This window comes from Hesperophylax consimilis, chromosome 29 (genome assembly GCF_061612785.1).
Source record: "Hesperophylax consimilis isolate HC1 chromosome 29, BYU_Hcon_1.0, whole genome shotgun sequence".
NCBI classification, from domain to species: Eukaryota; Metazoa; Arthropoda; class Insecta; order Trichoptera; family Limnephilidae; genus Hesperophylax; species Hesperophylax consimilis.
This window is the reverse complement of record NC_142864.1, coordinates 6,244,381-6,264,880: the sequence shown is the minus strand read 5'-3', so window position 1 is coordinate 6,264,880 and position 20,500 is coordinate 6,244,381. Positions and strand designations below refer to the sequence as shown.

General features: G+C 34.7%; 1 protein-coding gene across 1 annotated transcript in view; it reads right to left on the bottom strand.

The window, feature by feature from the left end:
• Window positions 1-20,500, bottom strand: part of Itpr (Inositol 1,4,5,-trisphosphate receptor) — a 172,471-nt gene that overhangs the window by 123,394 nt on the left and 28,577 nt on the right. Inside the window, exon 2 of the mRNA XM_089649084.1 lies at window positions 31-166. Within this exon, the coding sequence (XP_089505210.1) occupies window positions 31-131 (101 nt within the window). The 5' untranslated portion in view covers window positions 132-166. The remainder of the gene's footprint in view (window positions 1-30; window positions 167-20,500) is intronic.

Genomic DNA, 20,500 nt, shown 5'->3' with positions numbered 1-20,500 from the left:
GCTGTAATTTGCTGTGACATGTTGTCTTACCCAAGAGTGCTGAGGAAGCCGCAGACGCTGCCCTCCGCGTACAGGGACACAATGTCCCCGAGGTGGAGGAAGCCCGCGGAGCAGATCAGCGCGTCCCCCATCGTCAGCAGCTCCGGAAGCCTTGAGGAGAAGGAGACTGGAAATCAGACAAAAACAACTACTATTAATTTACAAGGATAGCCAATGCAGTGTACGTCAATAACAGAAAGAGTTGGAGAGATCCTCCGCAACCATTTGGACATGAGCACTGGAATGAATGGAAGAGGGAACGCGGATGAGAAAATCCAAAGTAAGTACTCATAAATGGACCAGACCCTAGACGAATCAGGCAACTACTCAATATGGACAGGACACTGCCACTTCACCGTATCTAGCACGGTCGATCAATAAAAGCTTTTCTACCTAGAATTTCTCAGTCAGGTGGTTTCACCAAGTTCCACCATCTCCAGCAAGAGCTATGATATTTTACAAAGCGTGATTGTGAGCTCAGGCTTAATGAAATATGCACAGCTTTACTGTCTGGAATTTCTAGGTCAACCTAACTACTTTCAGCCGATTCCACAAGTCCCGTCATTTCCACCACGAGCCATGGTTTTTTTAAGGTGTGTTTAGTGAGCTCTGGCTTAGTGAAATTTGCACAGCTTTTCTGTCTGGAATTTCAAGTCAACCCAACTACTTTAAGCTGTGTTCACCACGAGTTATAAAACTTAAAAATATTCATTAAGGCGATACAAGACTTTAACAAACGAGGTTTGCTCGTGGCTCATGTTTTAATTAATTCTGACGAATTCGTAAATATACTTTTTTTTTTAAAGCCAATACCCACGTACGTAAGATATTTATATTTAAGATTAATAAAAACCGTACGTTACCACTAAAATATTTTACGTAAAACGGTTTGAAAAATGTCTAAAACGTTTTTTAAATCAATTTTCTAGGCCAAATTCGGCCTAGAAAATTCTTCTTCTTTTAAAAAGAGGGCCGGCCAATACGCCGGGCCGCGTGCCGAATATGTTTTTACACGACTTCTTATTTTACATCGTTAAGATTCCCACTATATTTAAGAATACTTGCTAGGGCAAATTCGACCGTAGGTCCGTCCAACACACCAGGGTCGCTCGTCACATATTTTTGCATACGGCTACTTCACTTACGTCGTTAAGATTCCGTCTTTATTTTAGTTCTTATTTCTTTATTTGTCGTTTTAAACTTTTTAACCTCTCAGGCTGGTGTCTCCCATACCGTCATGGTGAGAATACGATCTAAACAGTGTTAGAAAGAGAAAACACCACGCTTTATATTCAAATCTAAATTTTAACCACATAAAAACTTAAATGTAACCAATATTTTCGAGATCAATTTGAAAAAAAATTTTACTTTGTGATTTTTTTATTAATTATTTTTATATGAAACGACAAAAAAGTTAGGTGACAGTAATTTTTATAGAATGTTTAGTAAGAACATGTGTTTTTTTCATTATCAGTGGTTTTAGTTCAGTGTTTAGACGAAAAAACGTAAGATAAGCCATTTTTAAAACATTTTAGGTTTGATTTCAAAATTTTAATAATAAAAAAATTATGTGCTTATTTATAATAATAAAATAGCGAATTTCATCGAAACATCTCATTTATTTGGATTTTATTGGGAAGCAAAAACACACAAATTCTCTGACTTTATTTTAGGTTATTGCGTCGTCATAAACTTTTTAGAAGTTGAAATTCAGGCAAAATTTCTCTTTCAAACAGTCATCAGTCACCGTAATATGTAAGTAAATAGTTTAAAATAAAGTCGCTATCCGCGTCTGTCTATTTGTGCGCTTAGTTCTTCTAAACTTGATTATTTTTTATTACTCTATTATGAGGTACAAAAAACCAAACCTAGTCGCGCAAAAAACTTGTTTTTTCAAAAATATACGCACCTTTACGACTTTCTACCTCAGCACCTTTAAGAAATAGAAGAAATTTGATCTCACAAAAGTTGTAGGTAATTTTATGTTCTATTATACTTGTTAACTACTTAACCGAAATTTACATTGGAAATAAGATATATGGGGAAATCTAGATTTTGGCGTGATTTCAGCCGTTTTTTTCAAAATGGCGTCGCGAGCACAGGTACGCCAAGGTCGGAAACTCAGATTTTACATCAGGGGATCAGTTTTTAAAACATATAAAAAAATTGGGACTACCGGAATAATTACGATTGCGACCCCCTTTTTGGCGCTAATTGCACTGGCCTATTATACTGAATCCATTAAATTTCATAATTTCAACTCCCTCCAAACACGACGTCTAATTTTTGATCAAATCCTACTGTTTAAAATCCTAAATAATGGTCTGGACTCACCAGAACTTAATTAATTTAAAGAACCAATTTAATTAATTTTCATATTTCGTCAAGATCAACACGACAATCTGATTTATTTTATTTACCCTCGTGTAGAACAATTATTAGAAAAAAATCCGCAATTCCTCGTATATGTGCACAATATAATACAAAATTTCACAGCATTGACATTTTTTAGTAATAACCTAAAAAATATCGATATGAAGTAATGAGTACGATCGATTATTAATATGAGAGTATGGAATGTATCGGGAGCATCTCCTATCCTCTTCCTATTTTCCTCTTCCTCTCCCCTTCCTAGAACACAAAATTAATTTTAAGATAGTAAAACTTCATTTCCAATGGAAATAAGAAACTTCTGTGGCTTGACTCTGATGTTCACTTGTACATTTTGTAAAAGCTGTTTGTTTCTTACAAATAAATATTTGTAGAAAGTAGAGAAAAGTCGATGTTTTATAATCAAGTCGTAAAAATATATTTTCGGGCGCTTACATTGCTAACGCTGGCTAAACCTTATAAGATACATCAAAATAATGTACTACGGAATTGTATATCTTAAAAAGTCTGTCATGGTATAAGTATATCTCCTTAGCAAAGTCGGGTAAATGTCTGCTAGCGTGTAATATGGAAAAGAATATCGTCCGTTTCCCTACTTGATATCAATTTATGAAATATTCACTTTGTTTATTTACCCAGAGAGCTGACAGCCGCTCAGGGTAAAAGATTCATATCTTAGCTATTTACAGAAGGAGGAAATACTCGTACATCAATGGAAATATCAAATATTAAACCTTCAGCTTGAAACTCGCCGGCTGCATACGTAAATTATTAATGTATGAAAATTTCCAAGGAAATATAACGAAGATATAACAGTGTTCTTAGCAGCAAATTTTCCATTTTCCTAGTGGAGATACGCACTTCTCTAAATAGTACAGGGTTTTCCAATAAGAGGTGTTATTTTGAATAGCCCGCTATTTCGATAGATGTTACTTTTGAAGCTGTCATTTTTTGACATTTGACAAGTAGAAACTACGCCATTAATAAAAATGGAACGATACACGCTTCAACAACGCATTGAAATTATTAAAATTCACTTGAGTGAATCGAATGCAAATCATCTTGAGTGATGAGGCCCATTTGCAAAATTGTCGCATCTGAGGATCGGAAAACCCAAGAGGTATTGTTGAAAAGCCTCTCTATCCTCAACGTGTGACTGTTTGGTGCGGTTTATGGTCCGGCGGAGTCATTGGACCTTACTTTTTCGAAAATGAGGCTGGAGCAACAGTTACGGTGAATGGATTGCGCTATCGAGAGATGATTAATGATTTTTTAGGGCCGGAATTGGATGGTATTGATCTGGACAACGTTTACTTTCAACAAGACGGCGCTACGTGCCACACAAGCAACGAAACCATTGATCTTTTACGATTGAATATCAAAATAACACCTCTTATTGGAAAACCCTGTATAAACCTTCCGGAAGAAATTCTCTAAATGATAGTGAAAACCCTACCAAAATCAGTTGCGTAGTTTAGAAGAAATAAACGCACAAACAGACAGACTGTTTTATACTATTTAGAGATATGAATCATCGTTTATTCTTCAAGATAATATCAACAAATTGTTAATTTGGTGCACTGCAGTGAGATTTTTAAAAACAAAAACACATGATTGTTTAATTAGGAAAAGCAGCTAGCTAATCTTCAAGTCATTCGCGAAGTGGCAGGCAGAGCAGACGGACCACCACAAAATACTCTCTAGGCATACACCACTAATAATATTTGACGGAGGGGTGGTGATGGGGGGGATTTAAATTGAATATTTTCGAACTTCTTTCGATTATTAAAGCGGTTTGGACTATTCCCAAACTAATCTAAACTATAAACTTAAAGTCAATATACTTTTGTAGATAATATGGACTGAATAAACAGCCAACAACAATTTCCGTTAAATTGAGAGGATAGAAAATGAAATACATAATTTATAAGCCGTCGTATCATAATCTATAAATCATATTTACTTAACAAAACAAATATGACCATAATCTCCAAATTCTATTGGGACCATTTTGGGTACTCTATTTTCAATTTTCGACCTAGTTGCGCCATCTCTTGAACCGTATAGAAATCAACTAACTAACTAACTAACCATCACGCCGTTTCCCCGCAGGGGTAGGCAGAGAGGACGGACCGCCAAACAACTCGGTCTTGGCACACACTCCTTGCCTCATTCACATTCATACATCGTCTCATACATACTCTTCTATTGTTCTGACTCTTGACATGGCCCGACTCAAGTATCTGATTCACTTGGTCGTGCCATGTCTTCCTCGGGCGTCCCCGACTTCTGCTACCATTCACATTTGCATCGTATATTCTCCTTACACTCCTTTCTTCGCTCATTCGCTCTACATGCCCAAACCATCTAAGCGTCCCTTTCTTGATCTTACTCATTACGCTTACATCAGCCTTGCACTCTTTGCGGATATCCACATTCCTCACACGATCATACATGGTTTTACCACACATACGCCTCAGGGATCTCATTTCAACAGCATTCAATCTACTTTCATCCTTTCTTTGCCAGTTCCATGCCTCACTTCCATACATCAGGGTAGGTACCAGCACTCCATTGTGGACTGCTAACTTCGCTTCTTTGGACAATTTTTTGTTAGCGCCAACTGCGTTCAGTCCTCCATTAATGGAGTTACCTGCATTTACTCTTCTTTCAATATCTCTGTCAGCCTTCCCATCTCTCGTAAACATGCTTCCTAAATACACAAATTCATCCACCTGCTCCAAGTATTCCTCATTCACAACTATATTGCACACTGTTTTCGTACTTTCTCTTTCAAACACCATTACTTTAGACTTACTTACATTCATCATTAACTCATTCTTCATGCATACTTCGTTCATCCTAGACACGAGAGACTGCAGATCATCCATACTATTAGCAATCAGCACCGCATCATCAGCATACAACAGGCAACATACTTTCAGATTACTCAAATTCGCGCCCAATCCCACATCTTTCAATTCTTGCATACAATTATCCATGTATAGATTGAATAACCACGGTGACATTACGCAGCCTTGTTTAACACCTTTTGTGATATCAAACCACCCCGTAAAACCACCGTTCACCCTAACACATGCAACGCTTCCCTCATATAGAGACGCAATTGCCTGAGTCAGATTCGCATTCACTCCATACTTGGACAACACCTTCCATAGCTTTTTCCTGTCGACTCGGTCGTATGCTTTTTGTAGATCTACAAAGGCACAGAAAAGTTTCTGGTTTTTTGCCAGAAACTTCTCGGTGAGCATACGCAATGAGAAGATCTGGTCCATGCACCCCCTTCCACTCATAAAAGCACCTTGCACATCCCATATTTTATCCTTTGTTTCCTTTCTTACCCTTTCAATCAAAATTCTACCATACAGCTTGCCAACTGAACTTAGCAGGCTAATAGCCCTATGATTCCCACATTCCATACGTGACCCTTTACCTTTGTATAATGGCATGATCACTGCCCTTCTCCAATCTAAAGGCGTGTAACCTTCCTTTAAACATTGGTTAAAAAGATTGCACAACCATGTGAGAATTATACGGCTACCTCCTTTAAAATATTCAGCAGCAATATTGTCGAAACCGACAGCCTTACCATTCTTCATACACTTAATTGATCTTTCTATCTCATCCATGCTAATTTCGGTAACATTCAGTCCATCATCGTTCATATCTGATTCGCCGCTAGAATCACTGTCACTCACTTCGCTTTCAAAGACTTCCTCGAAATACTTCATCCATCTCTCTTTTATTTTTTCCTCATTCGTCAACATTTTTCCATCTTTCGATTTTATTACTTTCATGCTTCCGGTTTCAGGGCCACACCGGGACCTTTTGACTTCCTTCCAAAACAACTTAATGTTTTCTTGGAAATGGTTTGTCATTTTCATTCCTTCTTCCTCTTCCAGGCGTTTCTTTCGTTCTTTCACTCCAACTCTTACTTTTTTCTTACATTCCTTATATACTTCTTTCGCTCGATCCTTCTCTTCGCTGGAAGCACTGCCAGCCGCAATCAGACATAACCATGCTTTCTTCTTCTCTGAGACCAGTGCTTTAATATCATCATCCCACCATGCATCACCTTTCTTTCTACCTTGCGTACTTATTCCACACACCTCTCTAGCAGATTCATAAAGACTCACTTTTATGTGGTTCCATGTTTCGTCTATGCTTAGACCATCCATTTTTGTCTCATTCAATCTCATCTCTGCACAATTCACATACTTACTTCTCTCATTATCGTTTTGTAGTTTTTCTATTTTGATTCTTGTTGGAGTTAGTACCGTTTTCACTTTAGAGCGCCAACCGCGAAAGAGGTTTATTCTCGACACCACCAGAAAGTGGTCAGTTTCAACCTCTGCCCCTCTGAAAACTCTCGTGTCCTCGGTAACGGCTCTCAACCTAGAGTCAATTACTACAAAATCGATAATTGACCTCTCATTTCCTCTTTCCCACGTATATTGGTGGATACCTTTATGATTGAAAAAAGTATTGGACACAAACAGGTTCCACTCTAAACATACTTCAAGTATTCTTTTCCCGTTGTCATTCGTTCTTTTATCCCCAAACATACCTAAGGCCGATTCAAATCCGTCACGTCTAATTCCTACCCACCCATTCAAATCGCCTACCATTATAATCCTTTCATTAATATTTTTCAGTCTCATCACATCATTCACACCATTCCAAAAATCATCTTTCTCTTCGTCACTCTCAGAATTGACAGGGGCATAACAAACAACAAGAAACACCCTTGTCAAACCGATTTTGAACCTAATCCACATTATTCTCGGACTTACACATTCATACTGCAACATACATTCAATCATTCTGGGAGACAGTAGCGCTGCAACACCTTGACAAGCCCTCTCTGTATCTGGTCTCCCAGACCAAATGACGAGCCTATCATTATGCTGCATTGTACCGCTCCCTTTTTTCATACTCTCTGTTACACAAAGTATGTCCAAATATTTGCTAACCATCGTGTCACACAATTCATTCATCTTTCTTTCCATACCTCCTCTAATATTCCACGTACCAATTCGACATTGTTCGAGTTCCTTCCTCCTCTTTGCGCCACCGAAGGGTTGGCGATGTGATGGATAGCGAGCCTCATCGACATGAACATCGACATAGAAATCAATATCAAAATAAAAACGACTGAGGATTTAACCTTCCTCCCCAAAGACTTTAGTCAACACCGCTAACACCTTATCCAAATCCTAATTGGATAGTACCGACATTTATTTCGTATAACCTTTTAACTGTTTATTAACTACTTACAACGTCTAGTATAAAAGTAGTTTGAATGCCGTTGAAATGAGATCCCTGAGGCGTATGTGTGGTAAAACCATGTATGATCGTGTGAGGAATGTGGAGATCCGCAAAGAGTGCAAGGCTGATGTAAGCGTAATGAGTAAGATCAAGAAAGGGACGCTTAGATGGTTTGGGCATATAGAGCGAATGAGCGAAGAAAGGAGTGTAAGGAGAATATGCGATGCAAATGTGAATGGTAGCCTAAGTCGGGGACGTCCGAGGAAGACATGGCACGACCAAGTGAATCAGATACTTAAGTCGGGCCATGTCAAGAGTCAAAATAATAAAAGAGTATGTTTGAGACGATGTATGAATGTGAATGAGGCAAGGAGTATGTGCCAAGACCGAGTTGTTTGGTGGTGCGTCCTCTCTGCCTACCCCTGCGGAGAAACGGCGTGATGGTTAGTTAGTTAGTTACAACGTCTAATTATAAAAATAATATTGAAAAAACCAAGAGATTATCCAACACACATAATTTTTGAAGTATTAAAATTTAATGACCTTGTCCGAAAAACAAAATAATTCAAATAATAAAAGAAAAATAAAATCACAGCTTTTCAAATGGATGTCGTACTCGTCAAAAACATATATTTCCAACACAAAAATGTAACACCTCTTTTGCTCAACATCATTACATATTTCTAAGGAAAAAATACTAACAGCCTACCCGAAAATATCAGAACAATCGAAAATGATAAACACCTACAGAGAAGTTCAATGTAAAAATACCAAAATGATGAAACTATCTTCTTTATTAATTATAAATTTTAATTTGTTTTTTTTTTTTTTTTTACATTCATATTTCCTTAAATCATAACTAAAAACACTAAATATTTTTAATCTTGATGCTCACCACTCTTCTAGACACGAAGAGTAACATTAAAAAATCAAAAGCAGTGAAAACTTATATTTTTTCCGATTTTATGTCCGGGTTAAATCTTCCCCATAGTAAAAACTAAACCCTTCCACACACTTTTCCACAAATGATCATCTAGTATCTAGTCAATCAACATTATGTAACTGCATTATATAAGCATAATAAATACAAAACAATACAAGAACAACACGTCAACTCATCAGAGATCAAATGGGAAAATAATTCACCGACTCCAGATATTTTCATATCAGAGGGTTCGACTCGGTAGAACTCCTAACAGGGCCTATAAATCCTACTGATCCATATGTATTTAAAATGACCGATTTTTTTCATTTTTATATACACGGTGTCCGGAAACTCGTAGTACAAGCGGGAAACTGGAGAATCTACACCACATGGGGAACCCAAAAAAAGTTTTTTGATTTGAGCATTTTCAAAAAAAAAAAAAAACCAAAAAAAATATTTTTCGGCTATTTTAGGATTAAAGTTTTTTCTGGTGTTTAGGGTTGAATAACAGATGTTTTAACCCTGCAGAGCAGAATATTTTATGATTACACCGGGTTAAATGAAGGGTGATTTCAAAATAATGCTTCAAATCCGAGTTTCTTCATTTGTTTTACTTTCAAATAGTTTTAATTAGTTGGGTACTTTGATCTTCAGTAATAATTTATAAGAATTTGGTTAAAAAAAAAAAAAAAAAATCAACTTCAAACTCGATTTACTCGATAACGAAAGCTCAAATAAAAAAAATATACTACAAAATCGACTCCAAATGTGATGTAGATTCACCAGTTTCCCGCTTGTACTACGAGTTTCCGGACACCCTGTATAAATTCTTTGACACATCTAATACGCCTACATTTTGAATGAGAGAGCTAGGTATAATGCCAGTAGCCGAAATAACAAATGGTAATATTTTTATAGTCTGAGAATGCCAAATTCTTTTTATCTCATTTCCTAAATTATGAATTATTATTTTAGTCATTAACTTTCGCGTAACTTATCAACTGTTGCAATTTTTTTAGTATAATGTTATCCAATTTCAGAAAAATGCGTGTTTGCATGAATATGCATTGTCATCAACAACGAGTCTATCTGACAAGTTTCAGCTCGATCGGATGTCGGGAAGTGAGTTAATTTCCAATTCGAATACTCAATTTCATACATTTATTCATTCAATCAAGAAAACAAAATGGAAATTTAAATAGACGAATTTTAAAATCCCAGCCAAAAATACACGTTACCGATTCCGATATTATGTAAACAAATGTTTGGGTCAACTGTCAACATAACCACAAATACCTAGGAATAAAATTTATCTAGCTTTTCTTATCTTATCATACTTTAAAATTGATTCACTGAGTGTACGGAGGCATCATAAGGATGCACTATTCCTGTATAAAGTAGTTAACAATAATATTCAATGCCCAGAGTTGCTAAACAAGATTCCATTCAATGTACCTTGCGCGTTCAACACGCTCTTGTGTCCTGTTCAGGGTTGATCAAAGCAAAACGAACTCTAAGCAGAATTCTTGCCTGAACAGACTATGCAATAATTACAATAGCGTATTATCCAAGGTGGATATTTTCAGTTGCGAACTTACCAAATACAAGAGGTCCATAAAAGAATATTTCTCTGATGGTTTATATCTCTATTATGATTTGATTTATACATACAACCTCTCTCCATGGCTATAAATGTATTGTTTTGTAAATATTTCGTTTTATATAAATTTTTTAATTCATATTCCTTTCTCACAAATTTAAATAACTTATTCCATATTATGCTGTCTAAGTTAAAGTCAAAAGGAGGAAATCCATAATTGGTTTTATTTTACTATATAATACTTATGTACAAACTGATTAAAAGTAAACTGTCGATTTCCCGAAAATGAATAAATAAATAAATATAAATAAAAATGTAAATGTTCGTTTGTTAAAATCGTCAAATCTCCGAAAGTTCTCCGCCGATTGCTTTGAAATTTTGACACAACGTTGAATTCGAATACGCGTATGTTTTTTCTTTATAGCATTATATAGATGTCACCTGTGACAGGTAAAAACAAGTTTTTTTTTTAAAAAACAGCGCCACCTGTTGGACATAAAAGCAACACGCGCTATTGTCTCTCTACCTACACAGACAGACTGAGTCACAACAAGGTACAGCTAGTTCTTTAATAAATAAACAGAAAATATAAGATTCAAAGAAAATCAAAATACAGTATTTTCGATTCCCTCGGATGTAAATAGTTAGCATTTAGAGTAATAAAGTTGAATCAAAATGTTATATATTTTGTTAATATACGTATCAAACGTGGAAAACAATCCTCGGAGATTACCAAAAAAACAACAACAGTAGCAAAAAATTGCTTAATAACTACCTGTATTAATAACACCCACAAATACAGCTTTTTATAGGATAAAAGTTAAAATTTAAAAATAGATACAAAATTATACGCCTTCCTAATTATAAGATTAATTTAATTTATTAAATAAAACTTTAAACGGATCCACAGTAAGTCAAAATAAACCCCTGGGGTCTGTATAAATCACTTTGGGAACGAGCGGTCTACAATCTAGAATCACATACATTTTCTAAAATAATATCTTAGATATTATTGTGGTAGGTAGATAAATAAAGAATATACCATACAAGAATCAATGATTCGAATGCTCGTCTCTAAATGCAGCAAGCCTGGGTCACAAAACAAAACTTTTTGCAATACTCTGCGAACGTGAATTGACACGAAGATGGCATCCACTCTGTTAACTCGCTGGTGGGTAAATAGGTAATAAACCAACAGTGATTGTTAAATCAACGCCACATAGCGCAGAAATGTTAAAACGGCAATGACCAAGAAGGATCGCCGACCGATACAGCCAAAATTTCACCTATTCGTAGCAATACTGACTATGCAACAATTACAATAGCGTATTATCCAAGGTGGATATTTTCAGTTGCAAATTTACCGAATACAAAAGGTCCATAAAAGAATATTTCTCTGATGGTTTGTGAATAATATTATGTCTCTATTGTTTATATTTCTGTTGTGATTTGATTTATATCTACCATCTCTCTCCATGTCTATAAATGTATTGAGAAATGTTTTGTTTTCTAAATTTTTCGTTTCATATAATCTTTTGTTTTGTATAAATTTTTGATTTCATATTCCTTTCTTAGAAATTTAAATTACTTATTCCTTATTATGCTGTCTCAGTAGAGGTAAAGTCACAAGGAGGAAATCCATAATTGGTTTTATTTTGGCTATATAATACTTATGTATAATATTTCTAAAATAAAAATTCACTGAAGAAACACATTCCCCTATCTGACATTTTTTTCCATCCTCAAAGATAGATCTCGCATTGTTTGGTCAGAGTATTGGCACATTGCTAGGCAATTTAAGGGAACCTGCTATGCCTCAATACAAAGGACTATCCCATCAAAACCGTGCTTTCAACAATTCACCATTTCTTCAAAAAACAAATTTCCTCACTTATTCGAATGAGAATTGGGCATTGTTCCGTTCCTTCTCACCTTTTTAAAATTCGCGTACTTAACTCCCCAGATTGTACATTCTGTGGTATAGAAGTGGGAACTTTAGATCACATATTTATTGGTTGCCCCTCTCTAAACAAAAATCCTCTCTTCTATCCAGTCTTATCTAAAATTGCCTCTCATCCATTCAACATCTCATCTCTTCTAAGTCTGAATTTGATTCTAATCTTCCACATTCTCGTACTTTTAAAAATTTTAAACAAAATCTCTAAATAGTATAAAACGAAGTCACTATCCGCGTCTGTCTGTTTGTACGCTTAGTTCTTTTAAACTACTCAACGGATTTTGATATGGTTTTCACTGTCGTTTAGAGATTTGTTTCTGGAATTTTTATATATATAATACTTGTCTATTATATTTATTGAAAGTAGAGAAAAGTCGATGTTTTGTAATCAAGTCGTAAAAAAATATTTTTGGGCGCTTACATTGCTAACGCTGGCTAAACCTTATGAGATACATCAGAATAATGTACTACGGAATTGTATATGTTAAAAAGGCCTACAGAAAAGTAAGCGATGGTATATGTCTATCTCCTAAGGATAACCCCCCAGCAACACCGAGTAGGGGAGCCAGGGGCTTGTTGTAACGGGGGTAAGTAGTAACAGCTTAATAACTCAGCCGGTTTCAAATATTTTGTTTCGATTTTGAACTCAACGTGCCCTTTAAGATACGGCTTACGACGTAAGCGCAGTCAATACAGTGCGAGAGAGCGCCGTGACCGGTTTTCTGCAGGAGTGCGTTTTTTTGCCAGGTAACCTAAAAAATATTATTTCGTTAATTTTGATTTCAAGATCACACTGTGTCAAATTGAAAAATATTTCTGTAGATTTTGTTAAGCATTTATTAAGCCATCGTATTATGGTACTTTCACATAACCAAAGCCAATCAATTTTTTTTTATAAATAAAAATTTCCGTAATTTCGGTTTGGGGCTAGTTGTAGCAAAATTTAAGGGGCAAGTAGTAACCTGTTACAACTTGCCCCAAGCCTGCACATGGGTAAAGGTTGGTAAAGCAAAGGCAAATAGACCTGAAAAGATCAAGATTGATAAAGTGAAGAAAAAAGTTTTCAACAAAGACTCATATTCTGAAGAAGAAGAATGGATATGTTTGATTTGCGGAGAAGAATATAGCAAATCAGACAAAGAAGATTGGGTCGAGTGTATGATCTGTAAACTGTGGTCACACGTTAAATGTGTAAGAGGTGATCCTGTTTCGTACATTTGTATAAACCGTGAATCTGATGAAGACGAAGCATAAGCAGCGAAGGTTGAGGAAATTAGTTGTTTGAATTAATTTCTTTAAGCTTTTGACCAAAAATAATGTAAGATTTGTTTGTTTTCATTTTTTAAAGCCCATGTAGCATGCCACATTGATTGTGATAGTTGAGAAATACAAAAATTAAAGAATTCTTATAAAAAAATTGTTTTATGTCGATTATAAGTGCAAATTATAAAAAATGTTTTCACTGATGATTGAGTTATGATAAATCACTGATGATAAATTTAATTAACCTAAGTATATGCTATACGAGTCCAAAGATGAGTAATGTTGTTAAAGAAAACGATAAGTATTCACCTCATTAGTTCGTAAAAAATACTAGAAAATATAGTCTTATTATGTGTTCGTTGGTTTTATAATACAAGCCTTAAATAATGAAACCTGTTGTTTTAAAATGACGTTACTACTTGCCCCACACTAGTTACAACTTGCCCCAAAAACGAGGTAAGTTGTAACAAGCGACTCTTTCCACAAAAAGTGTTATAAATACAAATTTACTATAGATTCAGGAAAAAATATGGTGGGAATATATTTTCAAATAAATGATTACTCATTTAAAAGCTTTTTTCAATTAAAATACTCAATAGTTTAGTCACTACATCGAAAGAAGGAAAAAATGTTATAACTAGCCCCTCTCTCCCCTACACGTGAGCTAGTAAGTACATATTTTCCAGCATGCGCTGATTAGAACGGAACCAAGTTGTTAAAAAAATTATGACGTTTTTCTAAACTATTCAAATAAATTGCCAATATTGTAAGTACAGGATATAACTAATGGGGAAAAAATTGCATAATAAAGTAATTTTCAACCAAAGGTGGAAAGCAGACAAAATTATTATCCATATACTCGTATTTATGTATCTAAAAAAATATCACTAATAACTTAGCTTTACTGGTTATATTTTGCACTGGGATCATTCTCAATTGATAATGACAAAACAGTGGTGGTATTTTTTAAACATGTTTTGTGATATATATTTTTATGTAAATAAAGAGAGAAATTTTGGGGTTACTAATGACAATATTTGAAAAGTTTCCACAGATTTCCACAAATGAATCATTTGGTAATTTTCACCAAAAATTGTACATGTTTTTATGCATTCCATTTCGTTACTTTTACGATCCACTTTCTTTCAAGCTTCCAGAAATTACAAAACTATAAATCATTTGGACAATTTGTTGCCCACCAAAGTTTGATATACAATTGTCCAATAACTCAATATACAATAATTGTCCAATAAAAAACTAAATACACAATTATTTATATTACTAAAATAATATAAATTATATTTGCGGCACGTTCCAGAATGAAAGATTCTCACTTATCGCGATGGTGTAAGACCACCATTTAGAATTGAAACGGAGCTTGAAAAGGCTTTAGCCGTGTTTGGTGACCAGATCTAAATAGCCAGATACTTCCCCGCGCGGTTTCACACATAAAAAATAATAATGATTTAATGCACACACAATTATCCAATAATAACTTAATACACAATTGTCCAATAATAACTTAATACACACACAATTTTCCAAAAATAACTTATTACACAATTGTCCAACAATAACTTAATACGCACACAATTGTCCAATAATAACTTAATACACACAATTGTCCAATAATAACTTAATACACAATTGTCCAATAATAACTAAAGCACACACAACTGTTCAATAATAACTTAATAAACAATTGTCCAATAATAACTTAATACGCACACAATTGTCCCATAATAGCTTAATACATGATTTCCAAATAATAACTAAACAGTGTCTTTTATCGTACACACACATACCGTCGGGCCGTTTTTTCACAGGTGCCGGAGCAATAATAACGTAATACACACACAATTGTCCAATATTAACTTAATACACACAGTTTTCCAATGATAACTTAATACACAATTGTCCAATAATAACGTAATACAAACAAAATTGTCCAATAATAACTTAATACACGATTTTCAAATAATAACTAAACAGTGTCTTTTATCGTACACACACATACCGACGGGCCGTTTTTTCACAGGTGCCGGGGCAGGCAGAGAGGCTAGACCGCCAAACGTAGCGGTCCTTACACAAGATCTCCTATTTTTCCGCATGTTTGAAGCACAACCATTAGCCGGAAATTCGTTTCGTTAATGTGGTTTTCCAGCCGTTTTTTTTTCACTTTTATTTTCGGGCGATTCTCGTTATTTTAGAGACATCGTGAATAAACAATATTCCGTATATTTAGTTTAGGTATTTATATAAATATTATTATGTATACATTCTTTACGATTTGAGATACGCGGAGATTGTATATGCTATGTAGCCACATAGAATACAGAATCTCTAGAAATGTGATCAATATCAATTTGAAAATGTATGACCAATTTCATTACAAATGAGGAAAATTTGACCTATTTGATTTAAAAAACAGAAAATTCAGAAAAATATAGGCTTGATCAAGGACCTCAACCAAGGACCTATGCCTTGCCAGGGCCTCTATCAACTAGTGAGGTAATGGGAACCTATTTCGCTCCATAGCACATTAGCTCAGTTGATATTAGTGCCCGACTAGCGGCAGATCAGCTCTTCGGCAAGGCTAAGGTCCTGAGTTCAAACCTAAGATGAGACCGTATATTTTTATGAATTTTCTGTTTCAAATTTTCGTTTAAGAATCGCTAATATTGTCTTCAATAATTAAATGTTACATTTTGAGAATTTACTCATTGAGTTATTAAAAAAAATATTACCTAGTTACGCATAAACCATACAACCCAACATTTCCAAAACGTTACTTTTCAATGAATTGACTTCATCATCATGTCCATGATAATGGACACTGTGTAATGCCGTCCGAAACGTTGGCTAAAGAAGAAGGTATGAACACGGCATAATACCCCAAAAAATATCACTATTATAATACATCAATTTAAAATAATCTTAAAACGAAAAAAAAATTATATTAACCGCTGTTATACCATCCAATTTCAGAGAAATGCATGCATATCCACGTGTGTGTACGTGATTGCCACCAAAAGTTGATAGAACACTTTATAATGGACAACGAATTTATCTGCCGAGTTACAGCTCGATCGGATGTCGGGAAGTGGGTTAATTTCTGCTTCCAGGATTTTCATTCATTCGTTACCGAAAACAGAGGTGAAATTTAAATAGACGTATTTAAAAAACATATTTATTTGACGATAGATTGTTACATATTTATAAATCTTATTTTCTATGATAGCATTGATTACATTGACAAAGGGCACACAAACACGCCCATAATACAATTCTGTCGATTTATTTATTCAGTGTGTGTAGTCGATTAATCTCGCCGACCGATTTTTCGTATACAAAGTATAAGTCATTATCCGCAAGGCTTATATTTAGGGTTTTTTTCTACGAGGTAGGTACTAGCGTCGTTTTTGAAGTAGATTTCTTTTATGTGAAGAACACACAAAATCTCAACCGTTTGGAGTTAGACGAACTGTTGTTAACCGGGCAACAAGCAAAACAGTGGCAATTCAACACACATTTAAAAAGTGATATAAAGTTATGAAAAGTGTTGAAAAAAATAGATCAAATAGGGTACGACGGACAGTCTTTTTAAATATGTACATCTATTTCAATTACACATTTGTTTAGGTAATGAATGACTGCAAATCTTTAAAGCGGAAATTAACCTACTTCCCGACATACGATAGAGCTGAAACTAGACTCTAGACTAGACTAGAACTGTATAGACTCGTTGTTGATGGCAATGCATTCTTTCAACTTTTGGTGGCGGACATATACGCATTTCTCTGAAATCGGATAACTTTACGGCAGTTAATGTACGAAATAATTTTTTGAGGCTGGTAGACTTGTCGACTCCTTCTAGGTAGTAAGGTTCTATTATCAGTCGAAACAAAAACTTGTTTTAAAAACGATGTACAGGATTTTCCAACAAGAGGTGTTATTTTCATATTCAATCGTAAGAGATCAATGTTTTCGTTGCTTGTGAGGCACGTAGCGCTGTCTTGTTGAAAGTAAACGTTGTCCAGATCAATACCATCCAATTCCGGTCGTAAAAAATCATTAATCATCTCTCGATAGCGCAATCCATTCACCGTAACTGTTGCTCCAGCCTCATTTTCGAAAAAGTAAGGCCCAATGACTCCGCCGGACCATAAACCGCACCAAACAGTCACACGTTGAGGATAGAGAGGCTTTTCAAAAATAACTCTTGGGATTTCCATATGCAACAATTTTGTTTGTTGAAGAAAGCCACCGAGGTGGAAATGGGGCTCATCACTCAAGATGATTTGCATTTGATTCACTCAAGTGAATTTTAATAATTTCAATGCGTTGTTGAAGCGTGTATCGTTCCATTTTTATTAATGGCGTAGTTTCTACGTAGTTTCTAAAATGACAGCTTCAAAAGTAACATCTACCGAAATAGCGGGCTATTCAAAATAACACCTCTTATTGTAAAACCCTGTATTTAAGTTTAAAAAAAACTGTTTTTAGGAGAACCTGGTAAAACTAATAAATGTCCTTCACGGCCTATGTCATCTTTGGGGATGCTATGAAATTAAAATATTTGAAGTCGCTTATTTCTAAAAGTTCGGTACTTTCTTGTTGGGCGATGAACACTCGTTTATTGCTTCGGTCCGGAAATTGCTGTTTAAATTTTCCGACAGATTTTCTTAGAAAAAGTGAACGTCAATTATTCGCTTCAGCTTAAATACTACGGAAACTATCAATTATAAACACACGAGCTGTCGTGTACCCGGCGTTAATGGGGGTTATCCTTAGGAGATATACATATACCATGGCAGACTTTTCTGTAGGCCTTTTTAAGATGTACAATTTCGTAGTACATTATTTTGATGTATCTCATAAGGTTTAGCCAGCGTTAGCAATGTAGTACCCGAAAACATATTTTTACGACTTGATTACAAAACATCGACTTTTCTCTACTTTCTATAAAAATAATATGCATGCATCATTTATGTAAACATTCCGTAATAATTTCTCTAAATGATAATGAAAATTCATTCAAAATTCGTTGCGTAACTTAGAAGAACTAAGCGCTCAAACAGGCAGGCGCGGATAGCGACTTTATTTTATACTATTTAGAAATAAATGACAATACAATATATTACGTCTAGACTTGTTATTGTCTCACAAAATCAACATAAAATGTGGCACGTAAGAAACACTCTTATGTTTCAATTAAATTCTTAATTCATACGTTGCTCATGTATGAGAAATATGATCATTAAAACATATATATGTGTATGAACGGAACAAACTGGCTTTTTGTCTAATACTACCTCAATCCGACTAGAGTAGGGGGTCTGTGCGCCTGATGGATTTTGAGATGTCAAGTGATTAAGGCCTTAATGATAAATCACTATTTTGATTAATCTTTACAACGAATTGGTGTACATTATGAATACCAAAAAATATGATTTAGATAAACTGAAGGTTTTCCTGTCGTTTCGCTTGAGTAGAATTTAAATAAAAAAATAAATTACTCAATAAAAAATAAAATTTGTAAACTATTAAAAAAAAAAAATCAATAGAAATGTATGAACGCATAAAGCAAAAAACTTTAAAAAAATACAGTATTAAAGCTAAGATTATCTGTGACAGTTTCACTTTGTTAACTTTTTTGCTTTCTTATAAAATTATTTACAAAATAAATAAAAACAAGTTTTGTGCTTGAAATCGAACGTTTCTAGAGTCCGTTTGTCAAGCGATTTTAATGCCTATTACCTACAATATAAGGTATACCAAGAATATACACATTTTTGGCTTGTAGCTTCCTCTTAAGTCAGTACCGTGCCATAATAGAGCAACGAAAGTTTGCAAATGGCGGCGATTCTTGTTGATTTCGTTGTTACAGCTGATTTGTGTGTAGTTTTACCGCAATCATATAAATAAACTGAGTGATTACGCTATTTTAAACAGTGAAGTTTAGTTGGTGACAGCACTGACTTTAGGTGTTGCGCGCCCAGACCTCTACAAAAGTCAGCCTCGCATTTTCTCTATGACGCCTAAAATCTTTGGACGAGAAACAACTGTATTATTTATAACGATCGAAAATAAGTAATTTGTGTGTATTTACAAATCAAATCTTTGTACTTTCATTTTATTAGTGTTTGCAGAGCAATTACACATTCACATCACACACTACGGCATTTTAGCACGTCTTTAACACAATTTACTTAGACGTAGCACACGACCTTACGCAACGCGTGGCAGTTAGATACTAAAACTACGAAATCGAAAGTACTACAATTGACGCACTTTTTGCTTGCGACTTTGAGATTTCTACAGCGCGTCTATGTACATATATTATAACGTCGTTGTTTATTCATTTAAAATAGAACGGCAAAAAATGATGCCTCGGCATTGTTTTTTCGAGATAAATCCATTTACAAAAATAATGAACGTAAATATTATTGCATGCTAAATATTCCTAACAATCCATCAATACATTCATTCAACAAACTGCTATCTTAGTTGATATTATAATCATGTTGTTCCATAACGATAACACTTACGGGAAGTTAAAATAATTTAAAATATTTCAATATTCATTATGTGGTAAAAAAATAATCGCTCTGCGACGTAATTCGCCTAACCCCTAAAATGTGTTACGACCACTTTTGGTCGTATCATAAATAGGAATCTCTTCGATCCAATATGCGTCTATGTATATGAATATGTGTGTGTGGATGTATGTGTGTATATGTATATTTACGCGCTTATGCATTCATGCACACATACACAACGAGAAAAAGCATGTCGTATTCTTCTTTATTTATTTATTTATTAATTTTCGGTAAATCGGCAGTTTACATTTAATCAGTTTCTACATAAGTATTATAGAGGGTTTTCCAATAAGAGGTGTTATTTTGAATATTAATTAAGGAATCAATGATTTTTTATAGCCGGAATTGGATGGTATTGATCTGGACAATGTTTACTTTCAACAAGACGGCGCTAAGTGCACACACAAGCAACGAAACCGTTGATCTTTTACGAG